General features: G+C 33.7%; 3 protein-coding genes and 1 long non-coding RNA gene across 4 annotated transcripts; 1 reads left to right on the top strand and 3 right to left on the bottom strand.

Moving 5' to 3' along the window:
- Window positions 1-254: 254 nt before the first annotated feature.
- LOC140013790 (phosphomevalonate kinase, peroxisomal-like) lies at window positions 255-2,777 on the bottom strand. Its single transcript, XM_072063907.1, has 5 exons — window positions 2,761-2,777; window positions 1,951-2,104; window positions 1,410-1,507; window positions 1,080-1,189; window positions 255-991 (listed from the first exon to the last, which is right to left on the bottom strand). The coding sequence occupies exons 1-5, from the start codon at window positions 2,775-2,777 to the stop codon at window positions 741-743; spliced, it is 630 nt and encodes a 209-aa protein (XP_071920008.1). The 3' UTR covers window positions 255-740.
- Window positions 2,778-5,541: 2,764 nt separating this feature from the next.
- LOC140013250 (uncharacterized) lies at window positions 5,542-8,581 on the top strand. Its single transcript, XR_011820328.1, has 3 exons — window positions 5,542-5,737; window positions 7,536-7,615; window positions 8,415-8,581. It is a non-coding gene; the product is annotated as an uncharacterized lncRNA (long non-coding RNA).
- A 3,649-nt stretch (window positions 8,582-12,230) lies between these two features.
- Window positions 12,231-13,217, bottom strand: LOC140013789 (cytosolic sulfotransferase 15-like). The gene has a single exon (XM_072063906.1). It carries the CDS (start codon window positions 13,215-13,217, stop codon window positions 12,231-12,233), a length of 987 nt encoding a protein of 328 aa, XP_071920007.1.
- Window positions 13,218-16,595: 3,378 nt separating this feature from the next.
- On the bottom strand, window positions 16,596-16,931 carry LOC140013788 (cytosolic sulfotransferase 8-like). The gene has a single exon (XM_072063905.1). It carries the CDS (start codon window positions 16,929-16,931, stop codon window positions 16,596-16,598), a length of 336 nt encoding a protein of 111 aa, XP_071920006.1.
- Window positions 16,932-22,912: the final 5,981 nt, after the last annotated feature.

Genomic DNA, 22,912 nt, shown 5'->3' with positions numbered 1-22,912 from the left:
AATGAGATGTTTACCATTATGACACAAAATTTTGAGCTACAATTCTGTGAGGACGTCATTTCCATTTGGAAAAGTAAGAAAAGGAGATAATCGAGTCAAAGTCAAAATTGGAAACATATGGTGAACGGTTTAATCCCCAAGAACACTTACATATGTTGATGTATATGGTAACATGGTTGAACAGATTATTCATGAGCTTGTGAAGGCACCCCAACAAAGCACGAAAGCCAAAAAAAAAACTTTATCAAGTCCTATGTGGAAACAGAGGTTGATTCAAATTCACAAGTATACATCAATGTTCTAAAGAAAATAAATTTTGCTAACACGAGTTCCTAAAATCAGTGGGTCTGGTAAATCTAGTAAGTACATCATTTTTCTTCAATTAGATAGAGTCAGCAGCTTCAAATATCTAAAATTTCCTAATATAAAAGACTGATCTAATTTAGTTTTTTGTAGTCGTTTCTCAATCTGCAAGGGAAAGTTCCACTTCAGAATCTCACATATATAAGTTGATCTTAGAAAAGTTTCATTCAATTATGAAAGTATACAGTGACATATACGAAACAATAAGATCCAAATAACAAAATCCATTCTTATATTGGTTAGTTAACTGGAAAGCATGACTACCTCAAGAAGATATTGAACTACAAATCTTTGCTAAACATGAACAGGAACCTCACAATGATATAAGTAATAGATGATTGTGCCGAAGGAAGCTAAGAGAACATCAATTGCAAGAGTCAAACTGAGTAAGCTTTTATTATTATGAAACCTGGCACTCGAACAACTAGCAAATTGCTTTTTGGTGCATAGATATGATTCAAGTCAACCACTAATTTAGAGACAGCCATTGTGTTAAGAGGGACAAGAAGGAAATGATCACTAAACACCACTAAGCTGTCACGGCTTGAAGATACATGACAGGAAACGTGAAATACCTGATTCCTATATGAATAAAACTCATTGCATCCTAGAATCGTAATATCAAGACCTGCATGACTAATCCATCAGCAACTTGGATTCATTTATATTCATTCAGCTTAACGAACAAATATGAAGAGTGAAATGTCAGACATTACCTTGCAAAAGTATCTTTTGTAATGCATCTGTCTTGTCTTTGCCAAATTTTGCATGAGCTGCTGCCACTGCATATTGGACCGCATGTTCTACAAAGGGGTTTCTTGAGGCACTGCTATTAAGCCAACAACATAAGGCATTACTCCAGTGAATTCCATTTAATACATGAATCCTTTGCATGTGGTTTTTAAAACACGAATCCAATCCAGAATTCCACAAAAGCATACATATATCTAATTGTAAAATTGCAAACAAAAATGATTGAAGTTAAATGGAAAGACATCAGCAGATATAGTTCGACCAACGTAAGGCGTGAAAACAGATAGACTTACCTTGAAGACACAGGCTGAAGAGTTAAATGTTTGAGGGACAATTTGTATATAGTTTCTCTCGACATCTGTGGAGAAGTTAATTTTACATCTGTCCATGCCTAAAAGTTAATAAGAACAAACTCTATTCAAATTCTGCGAAATAAATTGATTATGGTTAAAGATACATAGGTAGAGAAAAAAGACACTTCATACAGTTACATACTAGAGAGAGGTTGATTAAGAATGAAGAAACTTAGGTAAAACATGCCTGCTTCAAATAAAAGATCAATTCAAGTAACCTCGTTAAAGCCCATCCTAATATAAGACATAGTCCTTTTATCATTTGGTTATCAAATGGCACCAAATTAATTACTTCATAGGGCTTCTAACTTTCTTAAATAATATGGGTTTCTTTATCCTCTACTGAACCAAGCATTCTTCTCAGGGAGTAAACTTCGGACAAATAGTATTCAAACTTATGACTTGCATAATAAAGAATGAAGTGGAAAATACTTATTACTGAAAGAAAAGTTCACAATATGAAAAAAAAAAAAAGACTCACCCAAGCCCAACTCTCAGGTTTGATTTCCTCATAAAGTGGCTTCACTATGGCATAAAATCGTGCATTTGTGCTCAGGACAATCCCTGCATTAGGCCTCTCCAAAATTAGATAACCTCCAGTCATCAAAACCTTTCCAGGAGCAGAAGCAATCCTGCTCAAATATCATTCATGTTAAAATCAGCTAATTCTATTTCATAAAATAATAAGGCAGAAACAATAAAGTTTACATCAAAAACCCAATATCACATCCAAAATGAAAAGCAGAAAAAGATTCTTCCTTTTTTCTCTTTTGGCCAACAACCATATATCCTACGACCAAGAAACTGAAATGCAAGAAATGTAACAATGAAACAGACACGGCAGATTGAATACTTCAACTGGGGTAAATTGATGGTTGGATGATCGAATGGTTTGATGTCAAAAACCCAAAAAATTTCGGATTCAATGCGATTTATTGATCTCTTGGTTATATATCAATTGAATTAAGTCTTCTCAAAAGCAATTCTAAGCATAATTCCTCCAAATGTTGATAAACAAAAAGGGATAGATTAACTTACTAATAACCGATGCAAGGATGGAGAGAAGAAGATGCAGATGGTATTGTTGTGCTCAAGTACGTTCTGGGATTCGCAGATTCGGATTCAAGTGATCAGTATCTTCTTCTTTTTTTTTATTTCCTCTTTGTTGGGACAACGACAAGGAATAAAAGCAGCAAGGGCAATAAAACAATTACTGCTCTTTGTTGACTCAATTTGTTAAAACTTCAAGCCTGCGTAGCTACTTCTCAGTTTTCAGTTCTCAGTCGCTGACTTGGGAACGTGGTCCATTTCTCACTGTGCAACAGATCAGGCACTTACCAAGTACTACAGCGTAAAAGAACCAACCACCTTTGCTTTAAAGTCGTTGGCTGCCGAAAGAGTTTTAAGGCTCTTCTTGGTGCAGGTCAAGAGATTTGGGATTGAATTTCTTGATTTGCATTCACCTTTAGTATTTTTTGAAAATTTCACAGTTCCCTTCAGATTCTCTCTTGACCCATTTGAATCCATCTCTTCCCTCTTAGTAGAGTAGGTGTAGATATAGAATAGAACAAACTACCGTGTCGACAAAATAAAAAAAATAAAATAAAAGAATTTTTATTTTTTATTTTCTTTGTTTATTATTTACTAGTATTATGTAACATATATTAACAGATCATAAGAAGAGAAAAAAACAAATGAAACAAATGAGTACATTTTCGAACATTTTAAAAGTGCTTAGAATATTAACCTTTAATTAGAATTCAATTTAGCAAAATAACTTTTAAAAAAAATCATAATATCAATTATCTCATCCGTTCCTCATCCCACAACAAATAATGTGTTTGGACAAGAGATTATTTGGAATAACACTCTATAACACTTTTTATAGTATGATGTGTGTAAGGTAAAAATGTGATTGAAAATTATGTTTATGATACAAGTTGACAAATATTTGACTTTTTTTTTTTAAACAAATCAAGCTAACCAAACAGACCAATATCAGCTTCGCCTTCGAATTTCTACATATAATCCTACTTTTTGAAAATCTTGGGATCACGGACAATCAAATGAAATAAAGTTGGACCTTTTTATAAAAGAAAGGAATGGAGTAAGGTTGCAAGCAAAGCGTAATCCAATGTTTGGTTACTTTTTTGAACTCTGGATTAATGATTTTATAGCAAAACTCAATTGTTATGTACATTGATGGTTGGATCAATCCTAGAATCAGAATAAATTTATTTGTCGTTCTCGGAAATCTCACCAAGCCCCTTCCCGGCCCCGCCCTGCTTCTCTTGCAGGGACATTTGCGAAACTAATAAAAATTTATTATATAATTTTATTATAGTCAAATTTTAGCAAATAAATATTAAAATATTAAAATATTAACATATCATCAAGTTGTTATTTATTGTAATTTCACAATTTAAACTTATAAAAACAATCAAACAAAAGCTATTTGAATACAATAATGGAATAAATATAACTAAAGTAGTCAAGTTTTCACTTTTAGCGCAAATACAATCACTAATTCATTATTGTACTTGTGTATTTTTTTTTTTGAGAAAAAAGTGTTATTGTATTAAGTGTAATTAAGAATTTAGTATAAATGTATTAGTAAATTTAGTATAATTAATTAATAATTTCTATTAGTAGACATATATAATTATTAGTATAATTAATAATATCAATTATATTATATATACTAATATGCATTATATAATACATATAACTAATAATATCATCATCATAAGTTTGTAACTAATTAAATTAAATATTATATATATGATTATATACATATATATTTATTTATACATTTATTTTTTTTAGTGGGTGGCAGGGCGAGGTGGCGGAGCGAGGGAGCATGTCCCCGCCCCCCCGCCCCATTTCTAAGTGGGGTGCTCCATCCCCTTGCTCCATTAGCCCCCAGCGAGATGGGTGCCTGTAGCCTATGTTTTCAGAACTGGACTGAATATCGACTCGATCGAGCTCAGAGGTTAGGGGTTAATGGGTTCAACCAGATTCTATTGGGATTGAATCGGATGATGTCATAAATAAAAATTATTTAAAAATTAAAATATTATATGTAAAATGTGAGGATCCGAAAATTTTCTTATTTTTGTCATATATTACTGGTTTATTTAAGTATTATTTACTCAATTTCTCCGAATTATTTAATTCGACTACTTAAAATCCATTTATATGAAAAAACACCTCTCTTATGTTTTTAAAACGTTTTGTTAGAAAATTTACTTTTTGAAAACTCGTTTAGTTCGGAACAACGAGTACACGTTTTTCGAGACTATATTTGAATCGAGAGTATATTAATTTTGGAGAAGTAAGAATGAGCAATAGTAGATTAAGAAAAGTTAATTTGAGATTTGAGGAGTTAAAACTCGACTCATGTGAGGACTAGTAAAATTTATTATTTTAAATTCCATTTCGAGCTTATTTAAATATTTAATTGCCCATTTGTTCTGAATATTATTTTCTAGTCTATTTAGACCTAATTACATGATTCTATAGCTTAATTATATTTTTAAAGTGATTTGTTTCAAAATTTAATTTTTGAAAACTCGTAAAGTGAGAATAGTGAATACGTGATTGGAGTAAATAATTGAATTGAAGATACAAAAAGTTTGAAAAATTGGAGACTTGTATATTAGTTTCAAAATAGGTATTTTTATGCTTAAGTGCTCAATTATTAGTTAGTAATACTATCGTTATAAGAATTTCTTAGAAATTTCGCTCTATCGCGTATAATTGGAAGTACGCGTTTTTACGCGAGCGATCAATTAAGGGACTTAAGGGCTTTATTTTTTGACTATTAAGAGTGAATAATAATAGTATGAATATAAGTGCATTAAAGGTTTAATGCACAAGTGAAACAAATCCAAGAGGAAATGAGCACGAAACTCGCGCGTACACGCACTCTCCTTAGTTGACTTTTGGAGCATTTTGGGCCACACATTCTTAGGCTTCTCAAGGGAGCATCACACCAGATCAAAACCCTTCTCTTCTCACCTCAAGTGCCGGCCAAACACTCTCATTTCCCTCTCTCATTCCAGCGGCCAAGGAGGAAGGAAGAACAACTCCAAGCTTCCAAATTTTTCCGCTTCATTTCTTGCACAAAACATCACCAAATCACACAAAAATTGAACTACACTAGCTTAACCCTTGGAGTTTGTATCTAGCTAAGAAGGAGGGGCTGTTTTCACGAATTTCTTGGACCAAGAGGGGACCGAAAATTCTGTCCTTGTGCATCTAAGAAGGTGAGCCCGATCAACTCTCCAAATCTTGCTTCATGGAAGTAGTAATGCACGTTTAAGCCCTTACATGTTTATGGGTAGCTTGTTTGTGATGGAAAATTGGTCGTGTGGGCTCTATAAACTCCCACCTTGGGTATATGGACTGATTTGGTGATTGATGATGAAAGTAATGTTGGTTTAGTGCTTATATTGGTGGATTAATGTTGGGTTATTGATGGAAACTCAAATGAGGTGCAAAGGGAAAAAGTGACCATTTTGCCCCTGGTTTGTTCAACCACTTTTGTGCAAGATTTTGAGGTTCTAATGGCTTGTTTATGTTTTTTACATGTTATACTGATTGTGTAAAAAGTTTCATGGAAAAATAATATGATTTAGTTGGTTAAATGAAGTGATTTCCAAAGTTTTGAAAACTGGAAAATGATTCCCGTCACTAACAGACAGTCATCTTGTTTCGGCTATAATTCATCTCTCCGATGTCAGATTTGAGTGCCGTTTGTGGAAATGGAAACTAGACATTCCCAGCTTTCATTTGGTATAAAAGACACATTCTGGTTCCTCTCGAGTGAGCCAAACCATTCGTTTAAAAATTGCTGTCCTGTTTCGTTTGTCACTGGGAGGCAGATTATGAACTGTGATTTGATGCTCACGTATGAGCTTGTTATGGATAGATTTTGAAAATAGTTTCTTCTGAGAAAATATAGCCTTATGAGTCTATTTTCTAACGCCGCCAACCATTCTCAATTCCAAGTTGAATTGAGTGATTTATGATTGAAATTCAAAACTGACTTTGTGAACGAAAACAGTGTTTTGGACAGATTTGAAACTAACTACGGTTTGGGACTTGTTATCCAAAGTTTCTTATTGTAAATCATCTATCGAATGTACCTTGAAAATATTTTGGACATTTTCTAATGGAATGAACCATGTTTGAGATGTTCCTTGACCAAATGTTTGGAAACGACAAAACGGAAGTTCAAAGGCAACTTAGCCTTAGAATTTCTTGTGATTTCAACGGTTTTGTTAACCCACTTTCTGTGCTTATTTCTCCATGAAATTTGGTAGAGGAACAACCCTTATATGGTAGTATTATACTGCTAATTTTGGTATTATTCCGAGGCCGTTTCATTGCTCAACTAAAGTTCCAAAGTTCGTGACGTGATTTTGGAAAACCCTTGTTTAACAAGGAAATTTGGGTAACTTTGAGCTACCATATCTTGGTGCTCGAAACTTCAATTCTCATTCCACTTATTTTGTTTTAAACCTGGATTACAACTCTAATAGAGTTCCAAATTTCAGAGGCTAGCTTTAATTGTATGAATTTTGCCGAATTTTCAAACTTTGTCAAAAATCAACCCAAATCTGTCTTGACTTTCTAAAACAGCAATTTTGGGCTAAATTTCGAATATTTTCCAATTAGAATCATGGAAAAGTGTCTTCTAGGAACTTTTAGTAATTTGGAAGTAGTTTCCAATGGCACTAAGTTTTTCAACTTTGGAATTGTAGAGAATGAGATACGATTTTTCAAAATATGGGTGACAAATCTGAAATTTCCGAACTTAAAGGAAATTGAGGGTTGCGAACTCTCTATTTTCCTTCGATATTGCTAAACCGTTTTACACTTGATTTCAAAGATGAAAATCAGATTTCACTTGTATTTTAAAACCTCATTTTTTAGCCTCGATTTACGAGTAATTAAGGCTCATTTTCGTGAAATTTTTTTAGATTGTACAAGTGTGCAATCTTCCTCGATAATTAGGGGTTTTAAGCGATAGTGTGTAATAGACAATTACTATTTGCTCAGGTGCTCAAGGAGACCTACAAGAGGATCTCGAGGGGAACACCTAAAGGCTCGTTTACGCACTTACTCCCTTGTTTCGATTGGTGAGTGTCAAGTGCATGAATTTGATATTAAGTGGTTATCTGTTTCTTATCCGTTATGAAAATTTGAAATTTTGAGACGAGAGTGTACTTTACCGCACTCGTGCTCTTTCAAATGAAATTATATTCGAATTTTGCTATATGAATTCATATCCGACTTGTACATGGTAATGTGGATGTGATTCGTATTTGTTTTGATTCGTATATGTGATCCGTATTTGTGATTCCTATTTGGAATCGTCGATTTGAGCGTTGCTCGTTGACTTATATTCGTATTCGTATTTATATTCGTATTCGTATTCGTATTCGGGGGACGCCCAAACTCGTTGGTTAACTTTGCGAATCGAGCCAGCATGGGCTTGGTCGATAAGCTTAGCCAACCATGAGATATTCGTAGAGCATGATCTATTGGAGAGATCTTGCTTGGCATTACTCGTGCAATATTGCCATGATATACTCGAGTATTATAAAAAACTTTGATGAGCGGGCCCAGTAAGGGGTGTAACGGTGACGGGATTCGAAGAAAAGTGGTGTATCTATGGATTTGATACTTATGTGGTTGACAGAGTGTCAACGTGAAATGTGATCAAGACTTCGACTCGACTACGTGGAATTTAGCTCCTGAGAGCTACAGTATCCTTGAATTGTTTCTGTTTATTTTTCCTATTCGAAATGTGAATTATTCGAACTTTATAACTTTACTTACTATGTAATTTGTGGCTACTTGGATTATATGTTTGCATGTGTGTTTCCTGGCCTCACTAAGTATTGGCTCATCCCATTAGTTTGTTTTCCTTAACAGGTTGGATTGGAAGATTTTGGAAAAGCCGACTAGATTATACTTTTGATTGGAATCTGGGCTGTAAATGTGTAGTTGACTTTTAATGGTTGTATTTTGGGACTCGATGTATCCTTTTGTGAACATGATGTAAGATTTGAATATTTAGTTAAGGAAGTGACTTTTCTTTATTTTGACTTGTAGTATTTTGGTATGTATCGTTAAGTTCGATTCGAATTGTCTTGAGTCCTGGCGAGAGTTGGACAGGCGTCCCGCGAATACCCTTGGGTTTGCCCTTGGGAGAAGTGGGGGGCCTTCACATAAAATACCTAATAACATGTTAATATTAATAAAGGTATATTTATATATATTTGATGTCTCAAATATATTTAATAGGAAAATACAAATAAATTAGAACAATCAAGTAGCTTTTTATATTATTTAATGAGCATTAACAAGTTTAGAATTAAAATTATGGATTTAATTGAAAAATAACACCAAACTTTAAGACAACATTTATAAAGTATGAAATATTTGAAGTATATTAATAATTTTTAATAACTTAGGGGTCAAAACATAATATTAAAAATATTTTGACCTTTCAAAAAAAAAAAAGAGACTGGGTTCATATTTTCCAATCAAACTCGATTTTTGACCTGATTTGACAGAATTTTTTATTTTCCAATTTTTAGGATTAACTCAGACCGAACAATTGGCACATTCCCGATTCGACTAGTCGGATCGGCCGGTCCGATCCGAGTTTAAAAACAGAGCCACCTGCCTCATTACCATCCCTATGTCTCAATCATCTAAAACTCTGAATCAAATTAAACTTGTTACTGCTACAATATTTATTATTTATAGCCACTTTTTTTGTTTCTTTTTTGTCAATCATCCTTACTGTTTTTTAAGGATTATTTATTGCCGACTTTGTTGCAGACAAGAGAAAGTGACTTGCATTCAGTTGCTTTGTCAATTATTGAGCTACCTATACATCTGGACACCATTGCCACTGGCCATTTGGTCCAGTGGTCATCACCATAATGGTGATGCTGAAGGTTAGGGGATCAACCCCTGCCTCCCACAATTTGGCCACAATATGTGGCTGGTCTTAGTTGACCATCCCCCTGCCCCTTCCCTTAGACTAGGTGTTGTAAGTTATACAACATCTATCGTTGCCAGAAAAAAAAAATACATCTGGACACCATTAATAATGTGTCAGTCTAAATATGGGCCAGTCTTCCAAACACTCACCCCCCCTTTCTCCCAAAAAAAAAAGGAACAAGAAAAATGAAAAGGAACTACGTTGGTTAGTCCATATGAAAATTAATCGAATTTGGAAGCTATTTGCCGGACTATAACTCAGAAAAAAGAGACAAAAAACCTGAAGTGCTCGTGAAAATATCTTTTAATCAAAATTAAAAAAATTGTAATCTAGGATGTGTCTATCTCGCTATGGAACACACCATTATAGAGTTTTATGGATAACTAATAATAGTGCCAAAGCAAAAAAAATCCAACAAATGGGTGGTACTAGCTTCACAGCTCTATTAATCGAGTTTGAGTCGAGCATTAGAATTACATGATCCCATAATAATGCTAAGGATGGATTGAAAATTATGTGATTTTTCAAGATTCTAATTATGCAAAAGACTATCCTTGTGATAAAAGATGGATATTTCTCGTGGCATTTGGTTAGTGAAGAAAAGTCATTGTGAAACGAATTAGTTGACCAGAGATAAAAGTTGAAGTGTTTTAAATATAATAACATTCTATATTAAGTCTTTATTTTTAACTTATCTGTGTCGTCATTGTTTGTGTAATTTGGCTGAGGTATCAAGAGTTAGGGCATATTTATGTATCGAAATATTACATACACTGTAATTTTAAGAGTCATAGAAGTCTGCAAATCATTAATAGCCTTCTAACATAAATAAACCTCTCAATTTCAACTTAAGTTTATCATTAAATTTTAGATAATATTTTCCCTTAAAATCTAAAAGGGTGAATAATCTCTCAATTTATTAAAAGTTTAGACATTTAGATTGTGTCGGTGACAAAAATCACAGTATCTATGAATTTGTGAGAAATAGGGGTGAGGTGAGGGAGAGGGGGAAGAGAAGGAGGGGGGAAAGGAGAAGATAGGAGGAGTGAAGGTGGGAGAAAGGAGGGGAAAGTGGGAGGACTAGAGAGAGGGAGAGAGAAAAAAATGGTGTTGTAGGGAGGGAAGAGGGAAGAAGGGTGCTTGCGGAACGCCAGCAGGGGCGGATTGAAGGTGGGGGCACGGCCCCCACTGCACTCTTAAATTTCTATAATACTTATACAATTTTGATATAATTTTAAATGTGCCCCAGAGGTTTTTTAGAAAAGATGTGAAAAAATGAGTCACAAAATTTAGTTTAGTTACTTATATTGAGAAAAATATACTTTGTGAAGTTCAAAATGAGAAAGTTATAAACCGTTATCAAAATATGAAAACTTGTCGTGAGCAATTGTAAATAGTTTAGTTTGTTTTTGAAATAAAATTATTATTACATTAATAATTTTGAGTTTGTCTTTTTATGTTTTTAAGGGAATATATGTATAATTTGTACTTGTTGGTGAATTTATTTATTTATTTTTGCTTAAGAAACTAGAAAAAGAGTAGATAAAAAATTTTAGTGTTATTTTTGCCTCCACTAAGACTTTTTTCTAGCTCCGCCACGGAACGCCAGTCGATATTGGTGGGTTGAAACGACGTAGGAAGAAAAAGAAAAGAGAAAAGAAAGAAAAAACTTTGTGTATTTTTGACTTTTTGGGGTGTATATTTTGAAAAACCGTAGTGTGTTTTAGAAAGTTATTAGAGACAAAGTTATAAAAAAATTTTGTGTATTAAGAATAGGCCAAAAAAAACTTGCCTCCCAAACAAAAGCAATGTACGCGCAAACTGATATAAAGCACTACCTTTTCATTAAATTAATTGATAGAACTAAGAAAGAGAGCCTATCACCAAAAAAAAAAAAAAAAAGAGTAAGAAAGAGAGATAACCGACTGTACCATTATCACACACACCATTATGAGATGTTTACCATTATGACACAAAATTTTGAGCTACAATTCTGTGAGGACGTCATTTGCATTTGGAAAAGTAAGAAAAGGAGATAATCGAGTCAAAGTCAAAATTGGAAACATATGGTGAACGGTTTAATCCCCAAGAACACTTACATATGTTGATGTATATGGTAACATGGTTGAACAGATTATTCATGAGCTTGTGAAGGCACCCCAACAAAGCACGAAAGCCAAAAAAAAAAAAAAAAAAAAACTTGTAGTTCAGATAAACAAAAACTCTAAATAGCAAAACCACAATACACTTCATCGTTAGTGATTAAAAACAACACAAAACAGGATTTACAAAAAGTTCTCCTGACTAAAATCCATTATGTGACTTAAGTCCCAAATATTTTCTTTTGTCCTTTTTTCTTGGAGTTTCAAATGAGAATAGTCCTACTATCAGGAAACATTTTGAGCACGATTCTATGAGCATATTTATCATTTCGGCTTGAAAAAAGCAAGGAAGGGAATGAACCCAGTCAAAATGATAAAGATATTTTGGTGCACGCATATGTGATATTTTAGTCATACAACAACTGAATGAAAAGTAACTGATACAACCATTACACAGCAATAAGCAACAAATAGTTGAAGATAAGCGTATTAGGTCTTCTCTTTTGTTTTCTCGTTTTTGGAGCTGAACCGTTGATCAGATTTGCTGAACTAGTCCAAGAGGGGAGAGAGATATCCACATGAAACATGCATGACAATCTAATGAGAAATCTCACATGAAACACGCATAGTGATCTATTTGCTCTTGATTTCCAGCGTCAACCCGGATTCCCCAAGCTTTTCTTGAAACAATTTTTCAAGTCGGTTGGCCATGGAAGGAGTTAGTACATTTACCCAATCACCAACTTCTGCCTTCCTGAAAAAGGAACTATGCTTAACTCTAAAAGCGCCGTGTATCTCCCCCTCCTTGTTACAGTCCAAATTCTTAAGATTTTCGAAGCTGCAGAGCATTGCTATTTCTTCAACCAAACCGGCTTCCTGTTCCTCAGCTGAAAATGGATATCCTAAAAAGTCGGCTATCTTCTTCACGGAGCTATTGACATCCTTTTTTAGATCCTCATACTTCAAAAACAACACTTTTTGAGGGTTTTTCAAGCTTGCATCCCAATATCCCAAACAATGGTCCCAAAATGGACCATACGGGTGTATGCCCTGACAAAACTCTTCAAAAGGTACATCAATAGACATCGATGGGCTTGAAATAAGACCATTTTGCAGCAAGAATTGCAACAACGAAGTGAACACATCCAAAGGGTTTCGGCACAGGTAGATGATTCGACAATTGGAGCAATCCAAGATGCTGCTAGGAAGGAATTGATAAGGGAGGTGAGTAGCGAGGATTCGTGGGCAAGGCATAGAGTCTATATCGGGAATATTACCATCCTTGTACAGATATATCTCGAGAAAAGGGACGAGATAATGAGGGTTGGAGAAGAGCAAAGGGCTGTCATCGACTGAATGATTGTTGCGGTTAACAATACTGAAGGTGAGGGCTTTAAGCCATGTGGTTCCCGATTTCGGCATGCTGGCCAAAATAATGTCAGAGTCAATGGCTTTGAAGTGCTTTTGAAAGGTTAATGTGGCTTGAAGCAAGTCTGCATAAAACCAAACGCCTTGGTAATTAGCCACCAGGCCCCCTGCTACAGGCTTCTTTGGTTGCAACCTCTGGAAGAGCTCTTCAAAGTGATCATCTTTTTGCTCCACTTCAGTTGAAGATGACATCTCCTGGATTACTTGAATGAAAATCTCTATGTGTGTGTGTGTGTGTGTGTTTTTTTTTTTGGATTGATACCAGAAAATTCTGAGCCAATACTTAAGTGCTGCACCAATTAATAATGAAATGCTGAAGTTTATATAGCGATGATCAACCGTCCGTCAATATATTATCTAGACATCCAAGATAGTGATGGAAAAGGGTACTGGTGCAGGCATATAATATCATATTTAATTCAGAACAAATTACTTTTTTCAAGTGTCAGTTAAGATAGGAACAAACTAAATCACCAAACAATAATATCAATAATAATAATAAAATGCAAAAAAAAAAAAAAAACAAAAGACATGTGACACCAAAATTTTTAACATAGAAATTCCAATTTGAAAAAATCATGGGACCTAGTCCAGTTAAAAAATCTCCAATATCACAGTAATGGGAACACACAGGTTTACCAAAAATATCCGGATAACAACAATATCACCAATATCAATCAAGTAAAATTATAACAAATTCATCTCCCAAACTATAAATGTCAAAGAAGTGGATTTGGAAAGGTATTACCAAATGAAGAGAAAATTCAACATCTAAATCAGTAGATGCGTAGAGCTCGACAAGAGAATTGTATGGTTAAAATTTCATCTCAATCGCATTTCAAATCACCCTTCTTACTGAATTTGTTCACAACCAATCTTGCCTTCTACTTTAGTAGTGAGTTGTGCTCTTGAGTCCTCAACTTAAAAATCTATTCCATTTTTAGTGCTCTCTTGCTCTTAGGCAATTTCATCAGGTCATAGCTGTGATTCTTATGTAAGGACATTATCTCCTCTTGCATAGTTTCCAACCAATCTTCTTTTCTCTCGTACTCTAGAACCTCACTGTAGAACTCAAGTTCCTCTCCATATATTAGCAACACATACTCATTAGGATTATATCTACTAGAATGTCTCCTCTTTCTGGTAGATCTTCTAGACTCATCTTGTGGTGGTGATGGTGAAGTTGACAACGTCTCTTGCTCAAGTTCGTCAGTAGCAGTTAGGGGTGGACGCGGGTCGGGTACCCAACCCATTCACCATTTGGCTGATCCGACCCGCGCCTTGCGGGTAAGCCATTTTCTGACCCTTACCCGCCCCGCATATTAGCGGGTACCCTATAATCGAGTACCCGCTGAGATAAGGTCGGGTTAGCTGGTACCCACCCCGCTCCATTTATCATTCAATTTTTTTTTAAAAAAATGATTTATACCAATTTAATTGTATATTTTACACATTCATCTGACATTTAATAAAATTTTTTTCTAAAAAAAAAGATTTCCCACCAAGAAACAAGCATGTGAAGAGAATATAAGATAAAGGAAAAAAATTAAAAGAATTCAAAATCAATAAAAAGTTTGAAATAAGTAACACAATTTTTAATATATATATATATGTTTCACATTAATTAAACTTTTTTCTATAAAATATAAGATCATGGCCTTTACAAATGAATCTTGTAAATAAACTATAGTCTCTCATATTTGTAATGCAATTTATTCAATAAAATTACTTATTTAGTTCTAACTTATTATTTTATAGTGTGTGTATAAAAATAAAAAATATATATTTTCGGGGCGGATCGGGTACCCGCGGATTTTTAATTATGTGACTCTAACCCGCCCCGCATCTTAACGGGTATCCGATCCTCTTTCGACCCAATCAAATAATAAAAATAGGATATCCTAATTTTTGGATCGGATCGGATCGGATATGACGGGTTTTCGGGTTAGCGGATAATTTTGCCCGCCCCTAGTAGCAGTATCACTTTCATCAATATTCTCTCACTGCTCTGTTTCAGCTCCCCTATGATCAAAATCAATTGATACTTCTAGTTTGATCCCATGAGACTTGCATTAGTTTTCAAATGATCCTCAGTACTTAACTATTTGTTAGTGTCCCTCTCAACTTAGCTACGAAAATCTTTGAACACATATGAAACCTGATCTTTAGATTTCAAAACAAAACACAAAATTTTTCCGATAAAATCATCAATAAAAGTTACAAAATAAATATTACTACTAAGAGAGACCTCTCTTTCATATGTCAAATATCAGTGTGCATCAATCACACAGTCGATGAGAGTGAGAGGCTAACCATACTTGAAGTCTTGTGACATTTAATTGGTGGAAAAGGATTCTATATTAATTCCATTGGATCATAGCTGGCTACAGATAATAAAGTAGGTGCTTTAATGTGCGAGGTACCACAAGTTAGGTGATCATAATATGTATGTCTTTAAGGTGCATCTTGATGTAAAGTTTTACATTACAAAAAATTTTAAAATTGGTGCAGTAAAAATTAATAGGAGTAGTTATTATTATTATCGTTATACGCCGTACTATCCGTATCAGGTAGCAAGGCATAGAAGTTAGAGGAACGATAATAGATGCTAGTTTGAGGCTACCTTTCAATACTTCAAGAGATATAAAGTTATTATTTAAAAACTAAAGGATGAAAAAATTTATTTAACAAAATACTAAAACGGTTTAAACGAATTTCATATAAAAAAATTCTTTTACTAAAATTTGCCAGGCTTGGTGCGTAAAATGACAAGGAAAATGAAACAAGATCCAAGGAAGTCATTAATCTGATGAGCGTTGGCCCTTGCTTAAGGGTTAATCCTAATTGGACTAATTTCACTTTATACCCTTAAACTTTTATCATTTTTTCACTTTGTATCTTAAATTTGTATTCTCGATACTTTGCACTTTAAACTCTTAATTTTAAAAAGTTTATGGCCTAAATCGTCAAGTTTATTTCATTTAGGTCCATTCAGTAACAATGTTTGGTGAATTTAAGATTCAGTCAATGGCACTTTCCTGAAAAAGGAATTATGCTTAGCTCTAAAAACAGTTTGTATCTCCCCCTCTTTGTTACAGTTCAAATTCTTAAGATTTTCGAAGCTACAAAGCGTTGCTATCTCTTCAACCAAACCTGCTTCCCCTTCCTCAGCTGAAAATGGATGACCTAAAAAGTTAGCTATCTTCTTCACGGAGCTAGTGATACTTTTTTTTTAAAATCCTCATACTTCAAAAACAACACTTTTTGAGGGTTCTTCAAGCTTGCATTCCAATATCCCAAACAATGGTCCCAGAATGGACCATAAGGGTATATGCCCTGACAAAACTCTTCAAAAGGTACATCAAGAGACGCCAATGGCCTTGATGCAAAACGATTTTGCAGCACAAAGTGCAGCGTAGAGGTGAATACATCCAAAGGGTTTCGGCAAAGGTAGATGATTCGACAGTTGGAACAATCCAAAATGGTGCTTGGAAGGAATTGATAAGGTAGGTGAGTTGCAAGGATTCGCGGGCAAGGCATAGCATCTATATCTGGAATATTACCATCTTTCTACAGATACATCTCGAGAAAAGGAACCAGATAATGAGGGTTGGAGAAGAGCAAAGGGCTCTCATCAACTGAATGATTGTTGCGGTTAACAATACTGATGGTGAGGGCTTTAAGCCATGTGGTGCCTGATTTCGGCATGGTGGCCAAAATAATGTCAGACTCATTGGCTTTGAAATTCTTTTGAAAGGTTAATGTAGCTTGAAGTAAATCTGCATCAAACCAAACCCCTTGGTAATTAGCCAGCAAGCCCCCTTCTATCGGCTTCTTTGGTTGCAACCTTTGGAAAAACTCTTCAAAGTGATCATCTTTTTGCTCCACTTCAGTTGAAGATGACATCTCCTGGATTACTTGAACGAAAATCTCTATCTGTGTGTGTGTGTGTGTGTGTTTTTTTTTTTTTTTTTTGGATTGATATCTGCAAATTCTGAGCCAATACTTATGTGCTGCACCAATTAGTAATGAAATGCTGAAGTTTATATAAAGATGATCAACTGTCCTTTAATATATTACTATCTAGACATCCAAGTTAGGACAGATCAACTCAACTGTGAATTGTGTCATTCATATTGTTACTCAAAAGTTTGCCACGTAATCATCAATCATACAGTCGAGAGTGAGAGGATAACCATACTTGAAGTCTTGTCATATTTAATTGGTGGAAAAAGGATTCTATATTAGTTCCATTCGATAATAGAGTAGGTGCTTTAATGTGCGAGGTACCCCAAGTTAGGTAGTCATAATGTGTATCTCTTTCAAGTGCATCCCGATGTAAAGTTCTACCTTACAAAAAATTTTAAAATTGGTACAGTAAAAATTATTCTCTCTGTCCCATTTTGATAGTCCTAATTTTTTTTTAGATTGCTATTTTCCTAAAATACCCTTACATTAAATAAAGTTGGCTTTTCATATATCAATATGTTTTGGAAAATCTAAATGCATTAAATGGGATAGGTTATATTCAATACTAACAATCTATATTAAATAAAATAGTTCATAGTAATGACAACTTACATTAAATAAGGGTATTTTAGAGAAATTAAAAGACAACTACATTCTTCAATTGAAAAGTGAACTACAAGTTGGGACAGACAAAAAAGAAAAGCATGACTATCATAGTGGGACGGAGGGAGTAATAGTAGTAGTTATTATTATTATTGTTTTTATTATTATTATATGCCGTACTATCCATATTAGGTAGCGAGGCATAGAAGCTAGAAGAACGATAATGGATACTAGCAGGGGCGGAGCCAGAAAAAAATCTTAGTGGGGGCAAAAATAATACCAAAATTTTTTATCTACTCTTTTTCTAATTTTTTAAGCAAAAAATAAAAAATAAATTCACCAACAAGTACAAATGGGGGAAGAAAGAGGGGCGTCGGTTGTGAAGGGAAAATGGGGGACCAGAGGAGGAAAGGGAACTTGAGGAGTGGGGACAAAAAGGAAAGACTGATATAATTGGTACTTGGCCCTGTTAGGGGGAAATGGGGGACCAAAGGAGAAAAGTGAATGATATAAATTTTGTGACTTATTCTTTCATATTTTTTCTAAAAAATCTTTGGAGGCACCTTTACAATTATGTCAAAATTGTATAACTGTTATAGAAATTTAAGGGGAGCAGTAGGGCCTGTGCCCCCAGTGCACCCCTTCAATCCGCCCCTGGATACTAGTTAGAGGCTATCCTTTAATACTTCAAGAAATATAAAGTTATCATTTTTAAAAATAAAGGAAAAATAAATTTATTTGGCAAAATACGAGACGGTTTGAACGAATTTCCTATAAAAAATTCATTTACTAAGATTTGCCAGGCTTAGTCCGTAAAATGACCAGGAAAATGAAACAAGTCCAAGGAAGTCATTGTTTGCAAATTAAGATAGGAGAAAACCGCGCCTGTTATTAGAAGAAAGGATCCTTCTCCAACCTTACAAGTTGAGTGTTGGCACTTGCTCAGGGGTTAATCCTAATTGGACTAATTTCACTTTATACCCTTAAACTTTTATTGCTTTTTCACTTTGTATCTTACATTTGTATTCTGGATACTTTGCACTTTAAACTCTTAATTTTAAACACTTTCTAGCCTAAATCTTCAAGTTTATTTCATTTAGGTCCAATCAGTGACAATGTTTGGCTTTGAAGTGCTTTTGAAAGGTTAATGTAGCTTGAAGTAAATCTGCACCAAACCAAACGCCTTGGCAGTTAGCCAGCAGCTCCCCTGTTCCAAGCTTCTTTGGTTGCAACTAGAGGTGTCAAAGTGGGTGATTAAGGCGGGTTTGGGTTGGTAAAATGAGTAATGGGTATAAGTGAGTCAATCCATTTATACCCATTTAATTAGATGAGTATAAATAGGTAAGTCAAAAAATGAATTGGGTAACCCAATTACCCATTTATAACTCATTTATTTTAACTTTTTGTAAATTCATTTAAATTCATATTTGCAAACTAAGTTATCAATTTATACCATCCTTTGCAACCATCATTAGTTTTAAATATTTATTTATAATGCTCAATAAACCTAATTATCAATTTTTTCCCATATGTACTCTATGTTGCAAAATTACATACTATTTAATAATTAAACAATAAGAATATAAAAATTTGAACTAAGTACTATAAAAGTTGACATGAAAACTTAATCTCAAAATTTTGAACTTATAACATTTTTTCGTGTGTAAATTTAAAATTTCATTTTGGAAAAATAAGAAAAGAGGTTAAAACTTGTCATAAATTAGTAATGCTGAAAAACGAGCAAGTTAACAAACTAAGAGAAAATAAAATGATAAGATAAAATCAACAAATAATAATAATAATGTAACAAAAGTAGTTAACATCATGACAAAATGAAAATTTTGAAAAAAAAAATGGGTGGGGGAAGATAGGAGGTTTGGGGGAAGACGATTCTAAATGGGTTAATTGGATTTGATGTGTTACTCAATGATACCCATTTATTATTAAATGAGTATTATTGGGTCACCCATTTATACCCATTGGCCATATGGAAAAATTTAAGATACCCATACCCATCTATTCATGGACGGGTATGTATAAACTTGGGACCTGATTTATTACTTTTCTTTGTCTTTCTTTCCATTATAAATTTTGATCTAATACAACAATCATTTCGGTGCCTCTCACAGCCAGTTTGCACCAAGACATCATTCAATCAAGCACTACGTCATTACTGGGCCAATGCTTTATCGTAATTGTATCTAATCCTGATTCCGATGTCTCGCATCCTACCACCATTGTTTTAGATGGCGCTAATTATGGATTATGGATGCCAAGCTTTCTTAAAGGCCGCAAACTACGGTGAGTCATCATAGGGAAGCGTGTCAAGCCCACTCAAGAAAAGGAAGAATCTTCTAATAAATATACTGATAGACGGGAAGAATGGGATCTCTTGGCTAATCAATACTTCTACTCCCTCCATTAGTACCTTTTCCATAGTTTTGACAGTGCAAAAGAAGTTTGGAATTTTTTGATAGAAAGCTATACAACAACCGATTTAGCTCATGATTCACTTGTAAAAAATTGTCCTTTTTAGTTTTTTTAATATTTTAGGAAATGCACTATATATGGCATTTGCAGATTGATCTTTATTTTCGTGTTCTGTTTGCGAAATGGGAAAATGATCGTGGAAGGTTTAAAGAAAATTATCAGAAATGTAAAGGAACTAACTTGGAATCTTTGATTAGGTTTAGATTTTGTTTTGTGTTTTATGATTTTCTCATGGCTATAATAGATTTTGGAATCGTATTGCAAAAGTAGAATTTGCTATTCATGGGATTGACTATGAAGGCCATGAAAAGTCATTGGTTTTGTTAAAGCTTCAAAGCTTGACGTATTGTTGCTCCTTTGAGTTTTGAGTAATTATGGTCTTAAATTTTATAGCACTGGTCTTTCATGGCTCTATTTGAAAGCCACTTAAAACCCATTAAAGATGCCTGCTTTGCAGATGTTGTTCATGGGATTAGTATACATTTGAAGTATTTATCAAGATGTGAAAGAATTCATTTCTCTATCATTTCTCTTTTGTATGAGGTGTGCTTGATTTTTTATAACTCCATATGTTTGTTGCTGCCTATTCATTGAAAAAAGGAAATATATGGTACCTTTGTTGTTATAAGTATATCTTCAACTATGGTGATCAAATTAAATGCTGTAGGTTTTCTCCTGTGACTTTTCCTTTCCTTTGCTTTTTCTTTGTTATACGTTCTCTTACAAACTGTACTTTGTTAATGTTGTTCTTGGCATTTTTATGATTTAGGTTATTTTACCAGTTTTTCTTCCTAGCCTAGTGCATTCATCTTCGGAATCTACGGCAAAGGTTCGTTTTGTGTTTTTTCCCTTCTGTTGGAATCACCTTCGGAGGTTTTTCATGTTCTTTGTTGATTTGCTTAATTTAGGGTTTTTCAGTTTTTGGATTTGTTTTTTGATTTGCAATTTTAAGCTTTTATATTGTACTAAAGAGTTTTGGTTTGGGCTGTCTTTTCCGCCTTTCTTAGCAACTGTCTGTTTATGACCTTTTTTTCCCCCAAAGGTCACCTTGTTTGTTGGCTTCTGGCAATTTAACCTGTGTTTTTTTATCTGTTACTTGGTTTGGCTCCGGCAAATTTGGGGATTCCATTGTAAATTGGATGCGAAAATCTGAATGTGGAGAAACAATTATGCCAGCAAATTAAAGAACGAAACAAAATTGTTAGGGAAGGGAAGACAATTGGAAAGTCTCAATGTCTTATTTAGTTATTACTTTATTATTTTCTCCTATTTCTTTTTTCCTTTCTAAATTTGTTTAGGGAAAATTTCCTATAAGGTCAAAGTAGAAGTTAATATTTACAAAGTAGGGCACAACTTAAGGAAAAATGAGAATTGGGTAGAGGGTATTGTTCATTAATGTTAAAAAATTATCATTTGCTTTTTAAAATTGCCAAAATTCCTAGTTAAAAACAAATTAAGAAATAGATTAGTTACAAATTCAAGATAAATTTGAGATTTTATTTAATTTCATAGCTTATAAAATTGAAAAAGTGACTACTTACGGAATGAGAAAAATTATCTAATCAATGACTTGTAACGATGACTGTCAATTGATGATAACAGCGAGTATAAGAACGATAATGATGGTAGTGATAACAACGGCAACGTTAAAGATTGCAACAAATGATGATGGTGATGGTCACTCCTGACTTGGAATATAGCATTTAATTGAAGAAGTAGTGAATTGATTGTAAGGATAAAAAGAAAAAAGAGTGAGGGTTTTGAGAAAAGAAGAAAAAGGAAGAACTTTTAGGAGTGAAATAGACTTTAGCCCCTTTTGTGTCCTTAGCAAGATTTTAGATAAATTGTTGACTGACCTGAAAATTAACTCAGTTAAAGACTTGTTGGTTCAATAAAACCATCCTTGACTTGAAATTTGACATCATAGAGATGTTGTATATAAGTTTGAGAATTATTCTAAAACTACATCTAAGTTATTATTTACATATGCACAATCATAATTATTGCACCCCTTATATTTAAACACTATTCCAAATTAATTATATTTTTAAAAAAAATTTAACGCCTAATAGTATACTACTTCTCTAAATGATTGCTGACTGGCAATCGTTAGTCGCGCCATTAATTTAAACTTATTAAATACTTAAATTGAAATACTCGTGGGAACGTCCTTCTCATACTGCTGCATGCGGTCTCAAATTTCGGGAAAGATTTTGGACCTTCAATACTTAGAAAAAGTGGCACCCTCTAAATTCACTTTGGACTCGTCTTCTTTCACTACTCGTGTGGATAAATCTTTACATTTTGAAGAAAAATTAATCCATACTTTCTGCCGCAACTCTTGTAAAATAGACAATAACTTAGCTAAATTTCAATCTTCAAAATTGTATGGTCGAATGTAAGATAAATGTTTAATTTTTTTTATACGCTTACATTTTGTATGGCTGGCAATTACTAAATTTTGTTCATCAAAGTTTCTTAGAATATATTATATTAACAATCAAAATTTATCAAAAAAAAATTTAGTATAAAAAATATGTTATATCATAAAAAATATATTTGCACGTCACATATTACTAATAAACTTCTTTTTATTTGAATTGACAGGGTGTCGAACCTGTACAATAATAAATACCTACTCGAGAAAAATACAGATTTTGTATATAGCGGTGAGTAGGGTCGAATCCACAGGGACTGGGGATAATTCGTTTCTTCTAGAGTCCAATGTATGGGGGGTTTTGGATTAAATGCTAACTAAATAAATTAACTGCAGAAAATAATTGATTAAGAGGAATAATTAAGGGAAAATTCTAGCCAATGGTATA

Source organism: Coffea arabica, chromosome 8c (assembly GCF_036785885.1).
Source record: "Coffea arabica cultivar ET-39 chromosome 8c, Coffea Arabica ET-39 HiFi, whole genome shotgun sequence".
Classification (NCBI taxonomy): Eukaryota; Viridiplantae; Streptophyta; class Magnoliopsida; order Gentianales; family Rubiaceae; genus Coffea; species Coffea arabica.
This window is presented reverse-complemented; position numbering and strand designations above follow the sequence as displayed.

Excerpts from the sequence above, each read along its gene's own strand:
- LOC140013789 (XM_072063906.1), bottom strand. The coding sequence starts at position 13,217 with ATGTCATCTTCAACTGAAGTGGAGCAAAAAGATGATCACTTTGAAGAG.
- LOC140013788 (XM_072063905.1), bottom strand. The coding sequence starts at position 16,931 with ATGTCATCTTCAACTGAAGTGGAGCAAAAAGATGATCACTTTGAAGAG.
- LOC140013790 (XM_072063907.1), bottom strand. Across the intron at positions 1,508-1,950 it reads AACCTGAGAGTTGGGCTTGG|GCATGGACAGATGTAAAATT; the intron begins GTGAGTCTTTTT and ends ATTAACTTTTAG. Across the intron at positions 992-1,079 it reads ACAAAAGATACTTTTGCAAG|GTCTTGATATTACGATTCTA; the intron begins GTAATGTCTGAC and ends TTAGTCATGCAG.